The sequence below is a fragment of the Beta vulgaris genome, chromosome 8 (assembly GCF_026745355.1).
Source record: "Beta vulgaris subsp. vulgaris cultivar EL10 chromosome 8, EL10.2, whole genome shotgun sequence".
In the NCBI taxonomy this organism is placed as follows: Eukaryota; Viridiplantae; Streptophyta; class Magnoliopsida; order Caryophyllales; family Amaranthaceae; genus Beta; species Beta vulgaris.
Window position 1 is genome coordinate 3,248,777 of NC_079209.1, and position 16,857 is coordinate 3,265,633.

General features: G+C 34.6%; 1 protein-coding gene across 2 annotated transcripts; it reads left to right on the forward strand.

Moving 5' to 3' along the window:
- The first annotated feature begins 1,071 nt into the window (after positions 1-1,071).
- LOC104900651 (hypothetical protein) lies at positions 1,072-9,198 on the forward strand. Of its 2 annotated transcripts, none has more exons than XM_010688132.4 (10): positions 1,072-1,228; positions 1,328-1,397; positions 3,672-3,739; positions 4,368-4,429; positions 4,688-4,769; positions 4,891-5,124; positions 7,295-7,423; positions 7,498-7,559; positions 8,701-8,815; positions 8,982-9,198. In XM_010688132.4, the coding sequence occupies exons 1-10, from the start codon at positions 1,178-1,180 to the stop codon at positions 8,985-8,987; spliced, it is 879 nt and encodes a 292-aa protein (XP_010686434.2). In that variant the 5' UTR covers positions 1,072-1,177; the 3' UTR covers positions 8,988-9,198. The 2 variants fall into 2 exon arrangements, with proteins under 2 accessions (XP_010686434.2, XP_010686433.2); XM_010688131.4 differs by having other exon boundaries at positions 8,988-9,198.
- Positions 9,199-16,857: the final 7,659 nt, after the last annotated feature.

Here is a 16,857-nt window from a genome sequence, read left to right on the forward strand (position 1 = left end):
ATTTCAGATTCCGTTCCACTACTCCAACTGGTTCTGGTCCAACTGGACCAGTGCACATCCCGAGTTTTAGGTTACCAAGTAATACTATGGAGGCTTTAATAACTTTATTACTAGTATTATATGCACGTGATGTAGGGGTGTGCAAAAATATCCGATCCGAAAATCTGCCGATCCGATTTTAAGATTTCATATATTTCGGATCGGGTATCCTGAAAAAATTTCGGGTTCTTGGATCGGATACGGATCGAGATTTTTCAAAAATTTTCAACAGTCCCGATCCGAAAATTTCGGATCGGATCCGGATCACAATTTCCCCGATCCGAAATTCTCGGATCGGATCCGATCCGATATCCGACATTGAACACCCCTAACGTGATGCATATATATGTACAAACTTAAATTAGTTACTAATTACATCTAATAAATTAGAAATTTTTATATTTGTAATCAGTTTTTTTCCACTAAATCAACGATTTTTAAATTTTTTACAAAAATTTGTATAGATTCTTTCACTATTTTCCTTTTATTCCGCCTTTGTTATCTATCTCTTTTTTTTTTAACTTAATGAGGTAGTTACGTCTCTTTTTCATTTCATTTTTCTATTTTTTGATATCCCATCCAGCCACCCTTATTGCGATCTATAGTAGAGATATAAAGGCGATTTTTCACAACACTGGCTAAGGCTATGTTTAGTTCACCTAAAATTTTCTGATCTGATTTGAACTGATTTGATCTGATTTACAAGATCTTATCTTTTAGATTTTTCTCAATATATAAGAAAAAATATAATCATGTAGGGTCTTGTTTGATTCATCTTAATGAGTACTTTATTAATATTCAATTATTATAATTTTTACTAATATGTAAAGAAAGATATTTAATAATAGTAATGATTTTTAAATATAAGCATGATCTGATCTGAACTTATTTTTTATGATCTCATTTCATTAGATCTAAAATAAGCAAAAATAAGTGAACTGAAGATAGCCTAAATAGAAGTATCCCAATTTGACCGCCTTCATGCTTGAAGTTGAACAAAAGAATATAGGTAATGCTGTTCAAATTTCACCCACATAATACAGTCCACACCTTAGAATGTACCCAAGTCATCTTCACAAAAACAAGACAATGATCTTCATTTCGCCTCTTACCATATCAGTTACAGACACAGTTAACCATGGCAAAAGTTCTGGACTCCCATTTCTTAGCCATAACTGCCATTGTCACTGTATACCCTCCTCCTCTTTTTCTCTCTCCGTGTGTTTTCTTATCTCTAAATGTATTTGAATTTCTTTTTTCTGGGTTTTATCTGTATTTCTTTTTGCAGGTGTTTTATCAATTCAGTTTCTTTGTTGTCACTGCTCTTCTTAAATTCGATAAAGTCACCGACTTTGCTGGTAATCTATTCTTTTCTTTGTTCTTAAAGAATTTTATTTGTCAAATTTCAATTGTTGGGTGATTTTTTTTTGTTCCCTTTAAAAACATAAATGAAATTTTATTTGGGTCAGGCTGTTTTTGACATGGGTTGAATTGATTTATGAATTCTAAGTTGATTACTTTGATACTTTATGTTTATGGGAACTATATTATAAATGCTAATGTGCATTTTGCTGTTACTGTAATTTGTTTCTTCATCATCATCATCATCATCATCATGATGGTCTTTTTAAGCTATAATTTGCTCATGCATTGGTTAGTTGGACAATTGTAATGGAACACGAAGCTAATGGAATGATAGTATCTGTGTTTAGGCTCTCTCTTGAGTATTTGACATCCTTATATATGGTTTGATGTACTTTCTCCGTATTCTTTTAGTTTTGACATTTTGAGTTTTAAGTTTTTAGTGATATCTTTAATCATCTATTTGTACCAATTCTTAAAAAAATGATATCTTGAAAAGACGTATTGAGACAAATACAATAACATTTTACATGATAAATGTGGATATGTGAATAGTGCAGTAGTAAGTATGGTAGAATAAGTAAATTGAGGAAGTATGTATGATGAGTCAAACGATTTCAATATATTGCATTAACACTTTGCTTAGATAACAATGATCGAGGTAAAAGTGGGAGAGAAAAGGAGAGGAAGGGGTGGGTGGGTGGGGGGTGAAACTCGAAAGGAAGGGGAGAGAAGAGTGAACTTGCATTTTCCTTCCAACTCTTTCCACCACTATAGGGATTTGGTTTGCTAAAAGTTGGGAGGAAATTCAATCCTTCCTGTTCTCATCCTTTCCCTTTCCCCATGTTGTATCCCAACAAGGGAAGATGAATCATTCCCTTCTTTTTCTTTCCCCCCCAAATCCCCGTCCAAACAAAATGTAAGAGTTACTTGCTTGTCTTTTGATTGCGTTGTTTTAGATGTCAGAAGGATGGTTTCCTATCTTTGGTCGTCTGGCTTGAAGGAAGTACTAGCTAGAATGATCCATTTAGCTACTTTATGCATCTATTTTGTTAACATTTATATTTGGAATTACCATACTACTTTTGACATGGCTGGATTTCGGAAGTTAATTTACTCTGCTATCTTGGTGGGGAAAGAGAGTTGACACTGACAAAACTGTAGAAGTTCATCTCATGTGTGTGCTTGTGTGCCTGCGTGTAGGATTCATGCTCTGGCTCAACATGTCATATGATTGTGAGAATTTACCTTTACTCACAATATTCTGTGTCTTTACCTCCCTTTATTATATTCATGTTTACTCTAAGCAACCAGACAACATATTATATATGTGGAGGACATATCATATCTTAGTGTGAGAAATAGGAGTTCAACTCATTCCAAGCTAGATACATGACTACTCCCTTTTTTCTCATTTTCTAAACCTTCTATTTTTGGTTGTCCCAAAATTATCTTCTTTAATTTATATCTGCATTTGAGCTCAATCAACTTTTTGAATTTTGATCATTGAGAATCTAGGTATGGAATTTTTTGCGCCAAGTATCTTGAACACCCAAACTACTCATTAGGATGCACTGCTACTTACGTTTCTTCAATTCTTTTGCTGTTTACACTTACAAGTCTTTGGCTTGCACATATTTGAAGATATACTGATTTTCCACCCTTTTTCATGCACATATCTTCTATTGAGAACTGCACATATCTTCTATTGAGAACTGAGAAAATTTATATCAGCTTAAAACAGGAAAGTAAAAAAGTGAAGTAAATTTCAAGTCTCTTTCTGTCTCTCTCTTCTTGAAAAATTTTAAATCTTTTGTGACATAAGTAATGCCAATTGATGGAAAAATTACCGAAGTTACTATGAAAAGGGAATTAATAGACAGTTGGGCTATGGCACTGATTAATCTCTTGCAGTGGCTCGAGGATTATGGTTATGAAGCCAAAAAAAAATGTAGGCAGGATATGCTTAACCCTGTTATACTAATTATAGTGGTATTATGTAAGAATAGTAATTGCTTGTTTTCCTCGCTGGTTCGAGGCAACATAAATACTTGCTTTTTTTTCCTGCAAATAATCTCTGGACAGTTTTGTACAATGAATGGCTGACTAAAAGCTGATGTTTCATCAGTATCCTATCTGATGTTATGTTCAACGCTTTTTAAATTTTCAGGAGTTATTTTGTTTTTTATAGAATACTTATTAGCGGGCTCTTATCTATACCACCAGTTGTTAGCTACCATTTGTGTAACTAAATGCTATGCTTGTCTCAGGAAGCACAAATTTTATCATTCTTGCTGTATTGACTCTAGTCATCAAAGCTTCATGGCATTTTAGACAGGTACAATTTACTCTTCTCGACTTCCTTTATTGCATTGGCTATGTACTTAATCTTCTCATATAGATCTCTCATTATAATGTTTTCTGTCTCTTGTTTACCAGGTCTCCTTGACAAAATAGTTTTATAAGTGTTCAAAAGGTTTTATGGGATATAGCAGTTTCCCCTGTTTGGTATTTTAACTTTTGTGTTGTTGTTACTCATTTCTATAGCTTATCAGAATCAAGTCACTGCTCTTGTACAATAGACTACCAACAATTCAGAAAATAGACATTAAACTTACAGATGCATAATTTGAGATATTGTAACATAAATGGCAATACCGCATCCAACACGGAGTAAAATTAAGCCCCTTATATTGTAGTTAAATGGTTAAGAACCCAAAGACAACACCAGGAAATAGGTCAGCTGTAGTACATTACCTATTAAGTGTAAGTTAATTGTTTACTTCTTATTTAATTTCCTGTCTTGAGAGGGGAAATTTGCGAAGTTATAAACTGGGAATCTCATCCAGGAAGAAGGGGCCAACCAATTCTCCCTCCCCCCTTTAGTGTGTTTTTTGCTCAGTTATAGCATGTCAATATATTTTCTGTATTGATTTTTCTGATGTACAACTTCATCTGTTCTGCAGGTAGTTTTGACGCTGCTTGTGGTAATATGGGGTCTACGCTTGGGGTTGTTTCTTTTAATGAGGTATGATGGATCCTGGTTCATGTTCTATAGAGTATGCATTGAGTACATTAAAAGTTGCATTTTCTTTATGTACATCAAAGCTGTTTATCCGTGTCGTTGTATGTTGAGTGCAACTTGAACTCAAGCAAGTTTTTTTCTGTTTGCCTCACAGCATTCCGTCCACATCTAATGATCTCTTTTTGAGAAGATAAATTTACTTATTCGATTATAGAACAATGGTTATGATTCTTCCATTGATTTGCTGTATTTTCTTATCAGGATTTTGCAGTGGGGAGAGGACCGTCGATTTGATAATATGCGTGGAAATCTGGGAAGGCTGGCAGTGTTTTGGATCTTTCAGGTTTTGATGACTTTTATTTGTTTGTTACTGTTACCTTTGAGACATCTCTAAATCTTATACTTCATATCCATTTTGAGAAGTTTCACGATCTCATTGTCAATCTACTATCAAATGGTGACAGGCTGTGTGGGTATGGACTGTGAGCTTACCTGTGACAATTGTCAATGCTAGTGACCAGAATCCATCTGTACAAGCATCGGATATAATAGGGTGGATTATGTGGTCGATAGGTTTTTCTCTTGAAGCTACAGCTGATCAACAGAAACTTGTATTCAAAAGCTCACCAGGTAGTAGAGGCAAATGGTGCAATGTTGGAGTTTGGAAATACACCCGTCATCCAAACTACTTTGGAGAGGTTAGTGTTGCAATTAATGTGCAGGATGCGGATGACTTGTGTAATCTTAATGAGGCTAGAATAGTAAATCAGTATATTCTATTTTATGCCTTGCCTTAGTCCTTGGACACCTAAACAATGAGCTGTAATAATTTAGATATTATGTTGCTCTGTCCTGTTCCTAGAAAACTAGTATTTAAGTTCATAAGGAGTATGTAACGTCAGTGATCAGTAGGGTAATGAAATAGATATTATCATTTCCTCAATTCCTCAATTCCTCAATTCTCTCCCTCTCTTCAATTTTTATCCCTCCGTCATGTGCTGACATTCCCTGTGAATACCACTCCTCAAATCTCGGTACTTCAAAAAACTAGAAGCATCCCACCCCATCCCCACAGCCCCACTCATTCCCTTTTTGGCATACCTATATACTGGACCTGTTTCTCGATTCTTCTGATTGACATTGCAGAGGTGCTTGTGGATACAAACCTTGTTAAGAATTCTATAATTCCCTAGGGACCATTAAAAGCTTACAAGCGCGAAAGACCACAACTCAAGACAGTGTTCTGTCACCATGCGCAGTTGGCTACTTTGTATAAACTAATTATGTCTAGAGCACAAGTCCCAAGCAGTTCCTGAGCCCCTTAGGATATATACATGATCAATTTACACTGATAAACATTCTGTGATAAACATTCTCACGGTGCCATGTGTAGATATGCTACTCTGCAACAAGCTGTCCAGTTTGCGCTGGAAAGACCTTGTATCCTTTCTGAAAGAGTAAAATCACACCACAAACCTCTTGGTAGACCATGCTGGTGGGTGGGTGGGTGGGTGGGGGGGGTTCTTCAGTGAGTTCTTATGTGGAATGTGTTGAAGAGTGAGAGCTGATACCGGTGGCAGAAAAAAATGTGAACCAATTTTTTTCCAGTATCTATTCACGTGTGGATTTACAGGAATTATTAGTACCTTGCCTCCTTATTTAGCTGAAGATATCGTTGCAGGCAGATAAGCTTCTGTAGCAACTTTTTAGTTGAAAGTTTACGGATATTCAGTCACCTTAAAGGATTTCCGTAAACTTTTGTTTTACTTTACAAAGAAGGTTCTCAGTCAAACCATTACGCTTCGTTTGGTACCCCGTAATTGATGATGGTTACCGTAAGAAATTTATACGTGTTTTTTGGAGAAAGCATCACGTCAAACCCATGGTAATGAAAGTACATCTCAAAACAAGTGGTTTTTTTCACAAATCTTCAGTATCACTCAATACCACCTGTGACGTGGTAATGGATGTTATTGGGAAATTTGAAGAATCAGAGGTATTTGAAGATGGAGAGTATTACCATGACATTGGGATGACACTTTCGTCAAAAATTCAGCTATAAAATCTTTACATTACCACCAATTACCATTGCCTACCAAACATGCTGTTAGCTGAATAGAACACGTAGTAATGAAGCCGGTTTGTAGTTTTAGAGTGCAAAGGTCAACCTTTTTGCTTCCTTTCATCTCATCCTCTCCAATCTCTTCACGTTTTATGCCTAAGTCCTCTTCAACCATGGATTTGACAGTAAGAGATATATCTATTGCAAGGAGGTTTATTTAGTCACATCGATAAAAGCGGTTAAAGTAAACTCAGATTGAAAAGATAATAGCTACTGCTTTATGATCAAAGTGGAGCTTTAAGTTGGCTGTAGCTTTATATGTGCGTCTCATATTCGTCTTCTGTGGATGATATGTTGTAATAGATTGGTTTAAGGGGAGGGTAATATAGGTAGTACAATATAATTAGGTTAGCTTGGGGAGTAAGTAAGTAAGTTAGCTCTATAAATATAGAGGATTAGTGATAGGAAAGGGGTATGAAGAATATATTGGAGAGTTTATGTTAGTGTTAGCTTTGGGAGTGTGTCAAGTCACTCGAAAACTTGATAACTATCCTTTATTTTTAATTATTTCCATTATTATCAATCAAAATCATCTACATCTTTTATTCTACTGTCCCAAATATCCAGTTCATTACATATGTTAAATGCATTAGTATGCTTATTGAACCCGCCAAGGAAAAAGGAGAAGAGAATTAAAACCCAAATAGATTTATACTCGAGAGCTGTTTCTTCCTGCAGTCTGCAGTGTCGATCACATTTACTGTGCTTATGCACGTTTGTTAACAAATCTAATTTATTGTTGGCAGATTTTTCTATGGTGGGGTATTTTTATCAGTTCGATACCAGTTCTAAAAGGTGCTGATTGGCTTGTTGTCATCGGTCCAGTGTTCCTCACATTGCTGCTCCTTTTTCTCAGTGGAATACCATTGCTTGAGGTTGTGGCTCATCATTGTTGTTAGTTTTATTTTAGGAAAACCATTTACCAAATTCTCCCAATATGTGCATACAGGACTCAGCAGATAAGAAATTTGGCAGTGTGGAAGACTACAGGCTATACAAGAAAGTTACCAGGTATTGATCTATTCTTGGGAAATCTTGCTATATTGCACTTCTCTCAAGGTATACCATAAAAAGTTGCTTATGCAATGTTGACTTCTTGTCAAAACTTGCAAATGACTTTTCGAAAGATTGGCTTAACCATACTATGTGGTCATGTGCTCATGTTTATATATTTATATCCTTCAACCAATGTGGCCAAGAATTAACAGTGAAGTTGATACAATAACAATAACAGAAATGCCAAAGTCTTAATTTTTTAAGATTGTGGTAGGCTCTATTAGTCAAGATTGCATCTCTGATGGTCATTACATAGATCCTCTGTCTGTAGTCTTGTATGAAGCGTTATATGCTCCTAAAACCTGATGTCTTGTTATCGTTCCTAAACTCCTGTCTTCTTAATAAAACTAAATTTCCAACTCTTGATTAGCCGGATACCGGTGCGTAATTAAGTCCCTTCTCACATTCCCAAACCACCATAACCATCTTCTGAATATTTTGTTCCAAATTCTTTTGAGTATCCACCAACTGCCGTCCCAAGCACAGCTAAAGGAGGAGGGTTGCGGACTTGCGGTAGGTGACAACCAGCGTAAAACTTGGTGACATCCATGAGCATGAGTCAATAGATACACTGAAGCTAATGTAATTGTAATTCTAAAGCTTATATCCATTGTACTGCTTCTCTTTTAACGGATATTTGTTTTACTTCATCTATTGGCTATCGCCATTACCTTATTACTGGCATGGAGAGATGCAGGTATGAATGATAATGGAAATATTTGCAGAAGATATAAATTTGGGTGTTCTATCCAAATTTACATTGAACAATCACTTAACTCGTATAAAATTGCATACACATTTAATGCCATTACCTTCTCAATATTTCATCTCGAAAAGTAGTAAGGACTCTAAAGTAGAGACCTAGTGAGCTTGGAACCCCAACTCCGCGTTTCTCAAGATATTAGAAGTTTTATTCTGTTATAAACTTAGATATACAATATTATCTAACTATGAAATCAGAAGCACAGGTGAATTATAAATCAAAATGTCAAACTGAAAACATCACTTTAAAAAGCAATCTCTGTTGGTTTTTTGACTATATGTTGATGCATAACGAACAGAAAATATGCGAGTAATTGTGATAATGTTGTTACAGCCCTCTCATCCCAATGCCACCACAAGTGTATGGAAATCTGCCTTTGTGGTTCAAGAAGATTTTCCTCTTTGAGTTACCTTTATACAGCAGGAATCTTCCTCAAGAAAGTTTAGTGGTAAGCTCTTGCTTGATGTAAAAATCTATTTCGCTTTGTGGGTTCATGTTCTTTTAATCACAAGTAGTTTCCGTCTGTTGTCAACCTGTCATAAACAGATAAACTTCTGCAATTCTGCTCTTTCGCGATACTTTTACTGATGTAAACAATGTGTTATCTGCGCAAGGTGTAGGTCAAGCCAGTGAAAAAAGAATGAAGAGAAGACGAAGTATGTTGTTGATGAAGACTTTTGCAGGCCGCATAAAATACTGACTGATTGAACCATAGCATTGTGTCTGTGTTCTCTTGTGCTTGTGCAATCTTGTTGTACAGAATAGAAATCCTTCACTTGCCCTATTATCATGTTGATTATGTAGGCATATCAAAATCCTGATTTCATGAAATTATCTGCTTAATGGTTCATGATATAATTATGGAATTCATCACTTTTCACATCAAAATTATTAGAACAGATTGTCGTATAATCTGAACAAAAAATTAGACCAATCCAAGCCTACAATTTCCTAATAAGCTCATTGCATCTTACTCTAATTCAACACTATTCCTAAATCCTAGACATCAACCAACCTAGACCTAGTTGTTTATTCTCTTCTTCTTCCTATGTTTTACCTGTGAATTTTGAATTACAACAGATAATTTTAAAAAATAATGTTGACATTTTTGCCGAACAGGGCCGTCCCAAGCGTTACGGAGGCCCTGTACGATTACCATTAAACGAGGCCTTAGTCGGTGAACATGAACTACTATTTAATAACAATTAGTTTTTAGGCTTGCTCATCTAATTACAATTTTCATTTATTAACATTTTACTTCATAAATATAACACTAAATATTACTTGGTTTGTGTTTATATAAAGTAAACACACTAAGAGATAGCACCATGTGATATTAACTAAAAAAAGATGCCAATAATGCAAACTAATTCCTTAACCACTCAAACAAATATAACTTTACACATACTTACTATAACAATTCATACGTATAAACTTGCCTCTCATTTTCCCAAACCCTGTGCCGAGGCCTATTATGCACATGCTCATGGTCAGGCTTGTTGCCAAATGAATTAAATTAGTCATTAAATAAATTAAAGAATGTGATTAATTAATAAATTTAATGGATCATTAAAGGAATTAAACTAATAAATATATTTAAAATGATGGTATGTTTTCTTCTTAATATATCGAGCTTGGATCGTTACACTAACTATGAAAGGAGTATATTGAACCTCCCAAAAACAAAGGGTCAAAGAAAGTAAACAAGAGTTCACTCCCCCACTTCAATTGACGAAAAAATAGTGTTGGATGCACAAGTGCACACTAACAGTTCAAAAAGATATTAACTTCCAAATCAATACTCAATATGGTAGAAGTTAGAACTTCCAAATCAATACTCAATATGGTAGAAGTTAGAACTTGCTCCGGTACGAATAACTGCTATGTGGTGAATCGGTATCTTCACGTCAGTAAGCCAGTATTGAACCTACAACACATAACACGTAAAACTAACCTCGTCAGTAAAGTAAAAGTCGATAGCTCTCAAATACTATATGCTAATGATTGTAAACATAACTTAATGACTCAGATCATGGGGTATTTATAGTGGTGGGGTGTATCCTAAGGAAAGTAGGACACTTCTCCTATTGGCTAGATTAATATCTATCATCTCCTTCGTACTTCTTTAACCCCGTAGGTCTTTAAGATACAAATGGATCAGGCCCATGCTCATTACAAGTGATCAGGCCCAGGCTCATTACAAGTGGCTCAGGTGAAGAATACCAACAAAGCGCACAGTAGGGACTAGTATGCCATGCAAAATAGGTATCGTGAAGTTTCTCTTCTTGAATATGCACAGGAAAAGCCCCATGTATAACTAAACAAAGGAAGGAGTAGTATTGCGTAATTTTATTAAGCTTAAAATCATTAGTTTTTATGAATTTATCTACTCCATATAATATAAGCTCCATCTTTTTTTACTTTTTCTAATTGACTTTTGTATTATTTATATATTTACCATTTTTATTGACTTAAACAATAATATTATACTAAAGTTTGTCTTGAAATTAATTTTTTCAACAAGTTATGTGCGGCTGATTGCACGATGAATAAGCATATATAGCTGCACGCATAAAGGACATAACAAACTATATTAAGGAAGATTGTAGGAGATTCATTAATATTTAAGATTTAATTTATTTCAAAAATTGTAAATATATATTTAATTTTTTAAATACCAAATGCAATAGTTTCTTTTCCTATATTTTTTCCCTTTATTCAAGTATAAGATTGAATTAAGATCCTTGAGATGGCACATATGAGATCAAAAGTCTATGATTGCTAATATTGATGATCGATAAGTGGTAGTCGACACTCGACACTCTTCGAAGACTCATAATTTATTTATTTTTGTTAAAGGAGGCAATATATTAAATAATATGACTACTACATGTTCAAGTTTCGCTAATATCTGGAGATAACTATCATTACAGCATAATATGGTTGCTAAATACAACCTCACTTTACTAATACAACTCTACAAAATATCTAAAATACCCTTAGCCTTAAAACCCATTTCACCCATTTCTCTCTAACTGCTCCTCTCTTCATTCCCCCTCTCTCTCCTTCCTTCTTCCTCCTTCGTCCTCTTGAAGATGTTTCTGATTCAATATATATTGATGATCTATGTATGAAGCAATACTGATAATTAATTTTCCCTCCTTGCATTTTGGTAGAGACTAACCGAACTTCTCCAGATTCTTTTATGACTACAAATTGAATGAATTTACGGGGAAAATAAAGAAAATGATTGAAGAAGAAAATCATTCTTTGTCGGTTTGTCTGGCATGTACTTTATCCCATGAAAGCATAATGAAGATACTGTGAAACCATCAAATATACACTGAAGTTATGGTTTTTGAAAAGCAAAATAGCAGAGAACACAATACTTTATGAAAAACCCACGTCTTACAAATTTCCTTCAGTTTGTGCAAGGTGCACGAAACGGATTCAATTGTTTCGTGCAGGTTGCGCGAAACGGAATCATCTGTTTCGTGCAATTTGCACGAAAAAAAAATTCACAACTTGAATTATAATTGCGAAAAAAAATTCACAACTTGAATCATAATTACGAAAAAAATTTCACAACTTACATCATATTGAGACTCGATTGGGTCAAAATTATGGTCCATTGAATATCAAATTCAAATTTTTAGATCTTCAATGAAGTTTTTTATATCTAACAGTTAGAGAGAAGGAGAGAATATTTTTTAGAGAGAGAAAGGATTTTTTAGAAAGAATATGATAATAAGGGTTTTTTGGGGTTTTTTTTAATGCTGCGTTAGTAAAGTGAGGCTGCGTTTAGCAACCCCCGATATAAACGCAGTTGTTCAAAACTAGTATCTTCTAAGAAGACTCGTAATTAACTAGCAATATTTTTTTGAAACAACTAGAACGACAATCACAAGTCTTATATCCAACAATCAAATTTATAAAGAACAAGGTTAGAACATTGCAATTAGGTTTGGTGCTATCAATTTAAAAGGAAACCTACCATTTAGAAAAGGAAAAATAGATTTAATCAATTTCAATTTTGAGCGTCCTGACAAAAACAGTCAGAACTTTCGTCTTTTATTGTTCAGTCCCAACTTTTGAGGATCCTTTACAATAACAGTTCAGGTTAACTAGTAACTAGTTTTTAAGAGGTTAAATATTTTTTTATAATTTTTTTACTTTGTTTTTGTTCTTTTAATTATATAATTTATGTTTTAATTCTCTCATCCCTCCTTTTTCCCCTCCCACCTCCTCTTCCTTCTCCCGAGCCATCCACCTCCTCCCCTTCCCCTGTTGAGTGCCGACTCCCTGCCACCCCTCCTAATCCCTTGCTGACCCTCTGCCGACACCACTTTTCTTCTGGGATGTCAACCACCCTCTCCACCTCCCTCCCCCCTTCCCTGCCACTATCGTCCCATCCCTCTCCCTTGCCAAGCTGCCACCCCTCCTCCCGCCACCCCATTTTTTTGATTCACATCTCACAAACCCAACAAAATAAAAAGAGAGAGAAAGAGAAAACAAAGAAAAAAAACCAGTACTAATAAGATTCTCGAGAAATTCTCAATAAACATTCAAGAACAAATTAAACAACAATAGAAAATTGAACAACAAGAAAAGAATCATCTACTCTCATTGATTCATGCTCTCACAAAACATTAAACCCACCGGATTTTTATTAAACCCATGAATTAAGCCACTTGATTTCTTCCAATTCCATGGATTCAAATGGTTTTGAGATTTTTAAACTGAGGAAATTGTTACTGAGATACTGTTATCCTATAAATAGGGGAGATTGAATTCAATTTTACATCACAAAAACCACAACAAGAAATCTGACTTACTCAAAATAAATTAAGAATTTATATTACTCTTCCTTTGTTTTTCTTCCCGCCGCCAACAATCGCCAGCCCTCACCCCCAGCTTTCACCCCCAACCCTTTGCACAACCTCCTTGCAGCCTTCCACCCCGAGGTCTTCGAATCCCCCTACTACCTTCCACCTCGTCGCCGTTATCGTCTCCAAACGACGTTGTAAATAAAAAACAAGAAGAAACGTGATGCCATGGGAGGAGAATTGCAAAGTCGGAGTTTTTGGGGAGTTTTCGCAGAAGTTAGGTAGAAGGAGAATATGTTATTGGAGGGAAATTCTGAGTTTTGTTAAATAAAAAAAGTCACATGGAGGCACATGACTAGTGTTTACCTGTATTAGCAGGTCGGTAACCTGTTAGGTCCATGTGTGTAAAGTATCCCAAAAGTTGGGACTGAATAATAAAAAATAAAAATTAGGTTTATTTTTGTCGCTGCTCAAAGTTGGAACTGATTAAATCAATTTTTCCCTTAAAAAATAATTTTTTCAGTTACAAATTTAGGGTTTTTAATGTAAAGGTGAACACATTTACTTTAGTATTCATGATTATGACTTCTTTTCCATAAATGATTGATGCAATGAGTTGGCTAACTTTAGAATTGCATTATGTAAATTGTAAGTTAGCAAACTCATTGCATTATGTAAGATCGTAAGTTAACCAACTCGTTGCATTCTTAATTAAGGAGATAATTCTACCTATTACTCATAGTTTCTAGGATATACACCAATGCATGTCCAAGGAAATTTCGTCTCTTGTACGATATAACCCATGCACTCCTTAATCATTATATAACAATATTTATTTATCGAAAAGCCAACTATCTTGCTTTTCTATTACACTCTACAACTATTATTTATATAGACGTCGATTCTCACTTAATTATAATTTTTTTTTACTTTGTTAGTTTACATTAATTAGGGTACAATTGAGAGTAGAATTTTAATATGTTTACCATATTTTAAATGTATAGAAAACTGGTAAAAGCTCGAATTATATATGATTTGAACCTCGTGTTGATGCTCTCACTTTACATGTAATTATAATGAAATTTTTGCTAGGGATTTTTTGACACAGCTATTAATAACAAAGTGGCCTTAAAATAATCATGATAACAATATAACGAACGTTTAGAAAGTTTCAGCCCAAGAAAGCTACTAATTGTCTTAAAGGCTATACCTAAAGGTAGACGTATAGAAATGTTGTATGGATGTTTTCTGGAAAAGCATAAAATAAAGCCTTTGTTCTACCGTACATAGTTAATTTTTTAAAGTAAATATGATGGGGTAATATGGGACAAAAATAAATCCACTTGGTTTCAGACTTGGTACAACCCAAAGTCATTATTCTCTTTGGTTTTCACAACCAAAAAACTGTTCGGAAGGTCTACAAGAAGAACAAAAAATAAGGGATTGTATAAAAAATTATGTAAAAAATGTACAAAAACATCAAGTACTAAGAACAAGGTTATGCTAATTAAGTCAGAATTTATAGTTTAATTACCTTGGCAAAAGTCAGAATTTCTTAGAAATCCTCCAAGAAGACTTGTGCCGTGAGATCAACAATATTGGGGTCAGATATACTGCTTTGGAGCTAGCAGCATGGGCGAGAAGTCGAATAGTTAATAAAGAATTTCTTGTGGGGCATTTCTCTTAGGGAGAAACCTGTTTCATCCATTGTATTCATTGTGATTTGTGACTCGACAACAACCATTCATAAGACAAAGTTTAAGGTCTAGAATTGCAATATAGTAGGCACATCAAATTGAGGCAGAATATATAACTTGTATCTTCTTAAAAATGTGTAATTTCTTAATTATCTTAAGAAACTATTATCAGAACATTCTAAAAGGATAATAGAAGCCACTTAACCAGCGATGAATACCTGACTTGGCATATCGAGCTCACTATGTCAAAACGGTCGTCTAAAGATTACTTTTGTTGTACATATATTTGTTTTATTATTGACCACCTTTTAGTTATATTTCTTCCTTTAGCGTCTATATATATACTAAGGTCGACGAGGTTGATACTTAATTTATATCTTTGATGAGATCTATAGCCCAAATTAAACCCGAGTGGTGTAAACACTACACATGCACTTATATATTCACCTATCATGTGACTGTGGGGGGTTGGTAATTTCTTATGAGCTATGTAGGCTTACTCTTTTGAGTGATTATAAGAGTAGGGTGCGATAAAGTCATATATGTTTTAAAAAGCTGAGTTTGTTTAGAAACCTTTTGCTCAGGACTATGTGATGAGAATGAATCTATATATTGGCTTCAAAAATCAAGTTTTGGGTGTGTGTGTGTGTTTGGGGGGGGGGGGGTTGGGATCCGCTAAAAATAGCTTTTAATCTGAAAACTGAAAACAAGGGTAACTTTTAATCTTTTTAGGGTAATTTTTTAACACTTTTAGGGTAACTTTTTTCAGTTTTGGGGTAACTTTATAATATTAAGGGTAGTTCAATATATTTCAAGGATAACTTTATTTATTATAAGAGTAACTATTACCATTTTTAGGGTAACTTTTACCATTTTTAGAGTGACTTTAAGCAATTTTAAGGTAATTTTATATACATATATTTCAAGGGTAACTTTTAGCACTTTTAGTGTAACTTTATATGCTATAAGAGTAACTTCTTCCACTTCTAAGGTAACTATAAAAAAATATCAAAACAACAATAACTCAATTTATCAACACTTGCAATAACATTCAACGAATTTCACAACAACAAATGCTTGATAAAGAAAAAGCAAATTAACTATCAATAAAAAATACAAGCAACTGAACTGTTCCCATAAATTCTTCGGAAGGAAATTAAGCACTGTATGGATTCTTCATGTTCGATATGCGATTGTCAAAAAAAAAAGTTCACGCATGGATTCATCATCATTGATATAAACATATCTTTTCATTTTTGTCCAGTGCAGTCAAAATATGCTACAAATAATTCAAATAAATACATTAATTATGAAAAATGTGATAGATCTTTGAAAATCGCAAACAAAACAGATCGAATTTGAATGAAAAATGAAGATCTCTTCGCAATTTCGATCGAAAATTCCTAGATTCAAAAATTCAATTGAAGATCTGATGATGATGATCAAAATGAGCTCAAAATTTTCAGAAAATTAACAATTACTCATCAAATCACATAACTCTCAAACAAGAAAACAGAAAAATTTTAAATTATTATTCAACCTCAATCAATAATCAAAACAGAGATATTTCTTCGTTTGAGGAAACGAAAATTCCGTCGAGGCCATGAACAGCGACGTCGACCTCAAGTAGAGGTCACGAGAAGAGACGCGAACTCCATCAATGGCGACGAATCGGCGACCAGAAGAAGTGACGAAGATGACATGGCTTGGCGCAAGAGTCTCAAGGTAAGGATTTGAGGAGAGAGAAACATTGTGAAGCTCTGCAAACGTGAGTCGTAGAGGAACGACATGGAAGCGAAGGGAGTGAAAGGCGTCACTGGACATGTCGAGAGAGAAGAGTACGAAGTTTGGAGGCGTCACAGGACTATGTGATGAGAATGAATCTATATATTGGCTTCAAAAATCAAGTTTCGGCCAAGTGGGGGATTGTTGGTGTGTGTTCATCTATATATTGGCTTCAAAAATCG

Coding starts and splice junctions, on each gene's coding strand:
- LOC104900651 (XM_010688131.4), top strand. CDS start 1,178: ATGGCAAAAGTTCTGGACTCCCATTTCTTAGCCATAACTGCCATTGTC. Junction 7,424..7,497: donor GTGGAATACCATTGCTTGAG/GTTGTGGCTCAT, acceptor ATGTGCATACAG/GACTCAGCAGATAAGAAATT. Junction 8,816..8,987: donor TTCCTCAAGAAAGTTTAGTG/GTAAGCTCTTGC, acceptor CGCAAGGTGTAG/GTCAAGCCAGTGAAAAAAGA.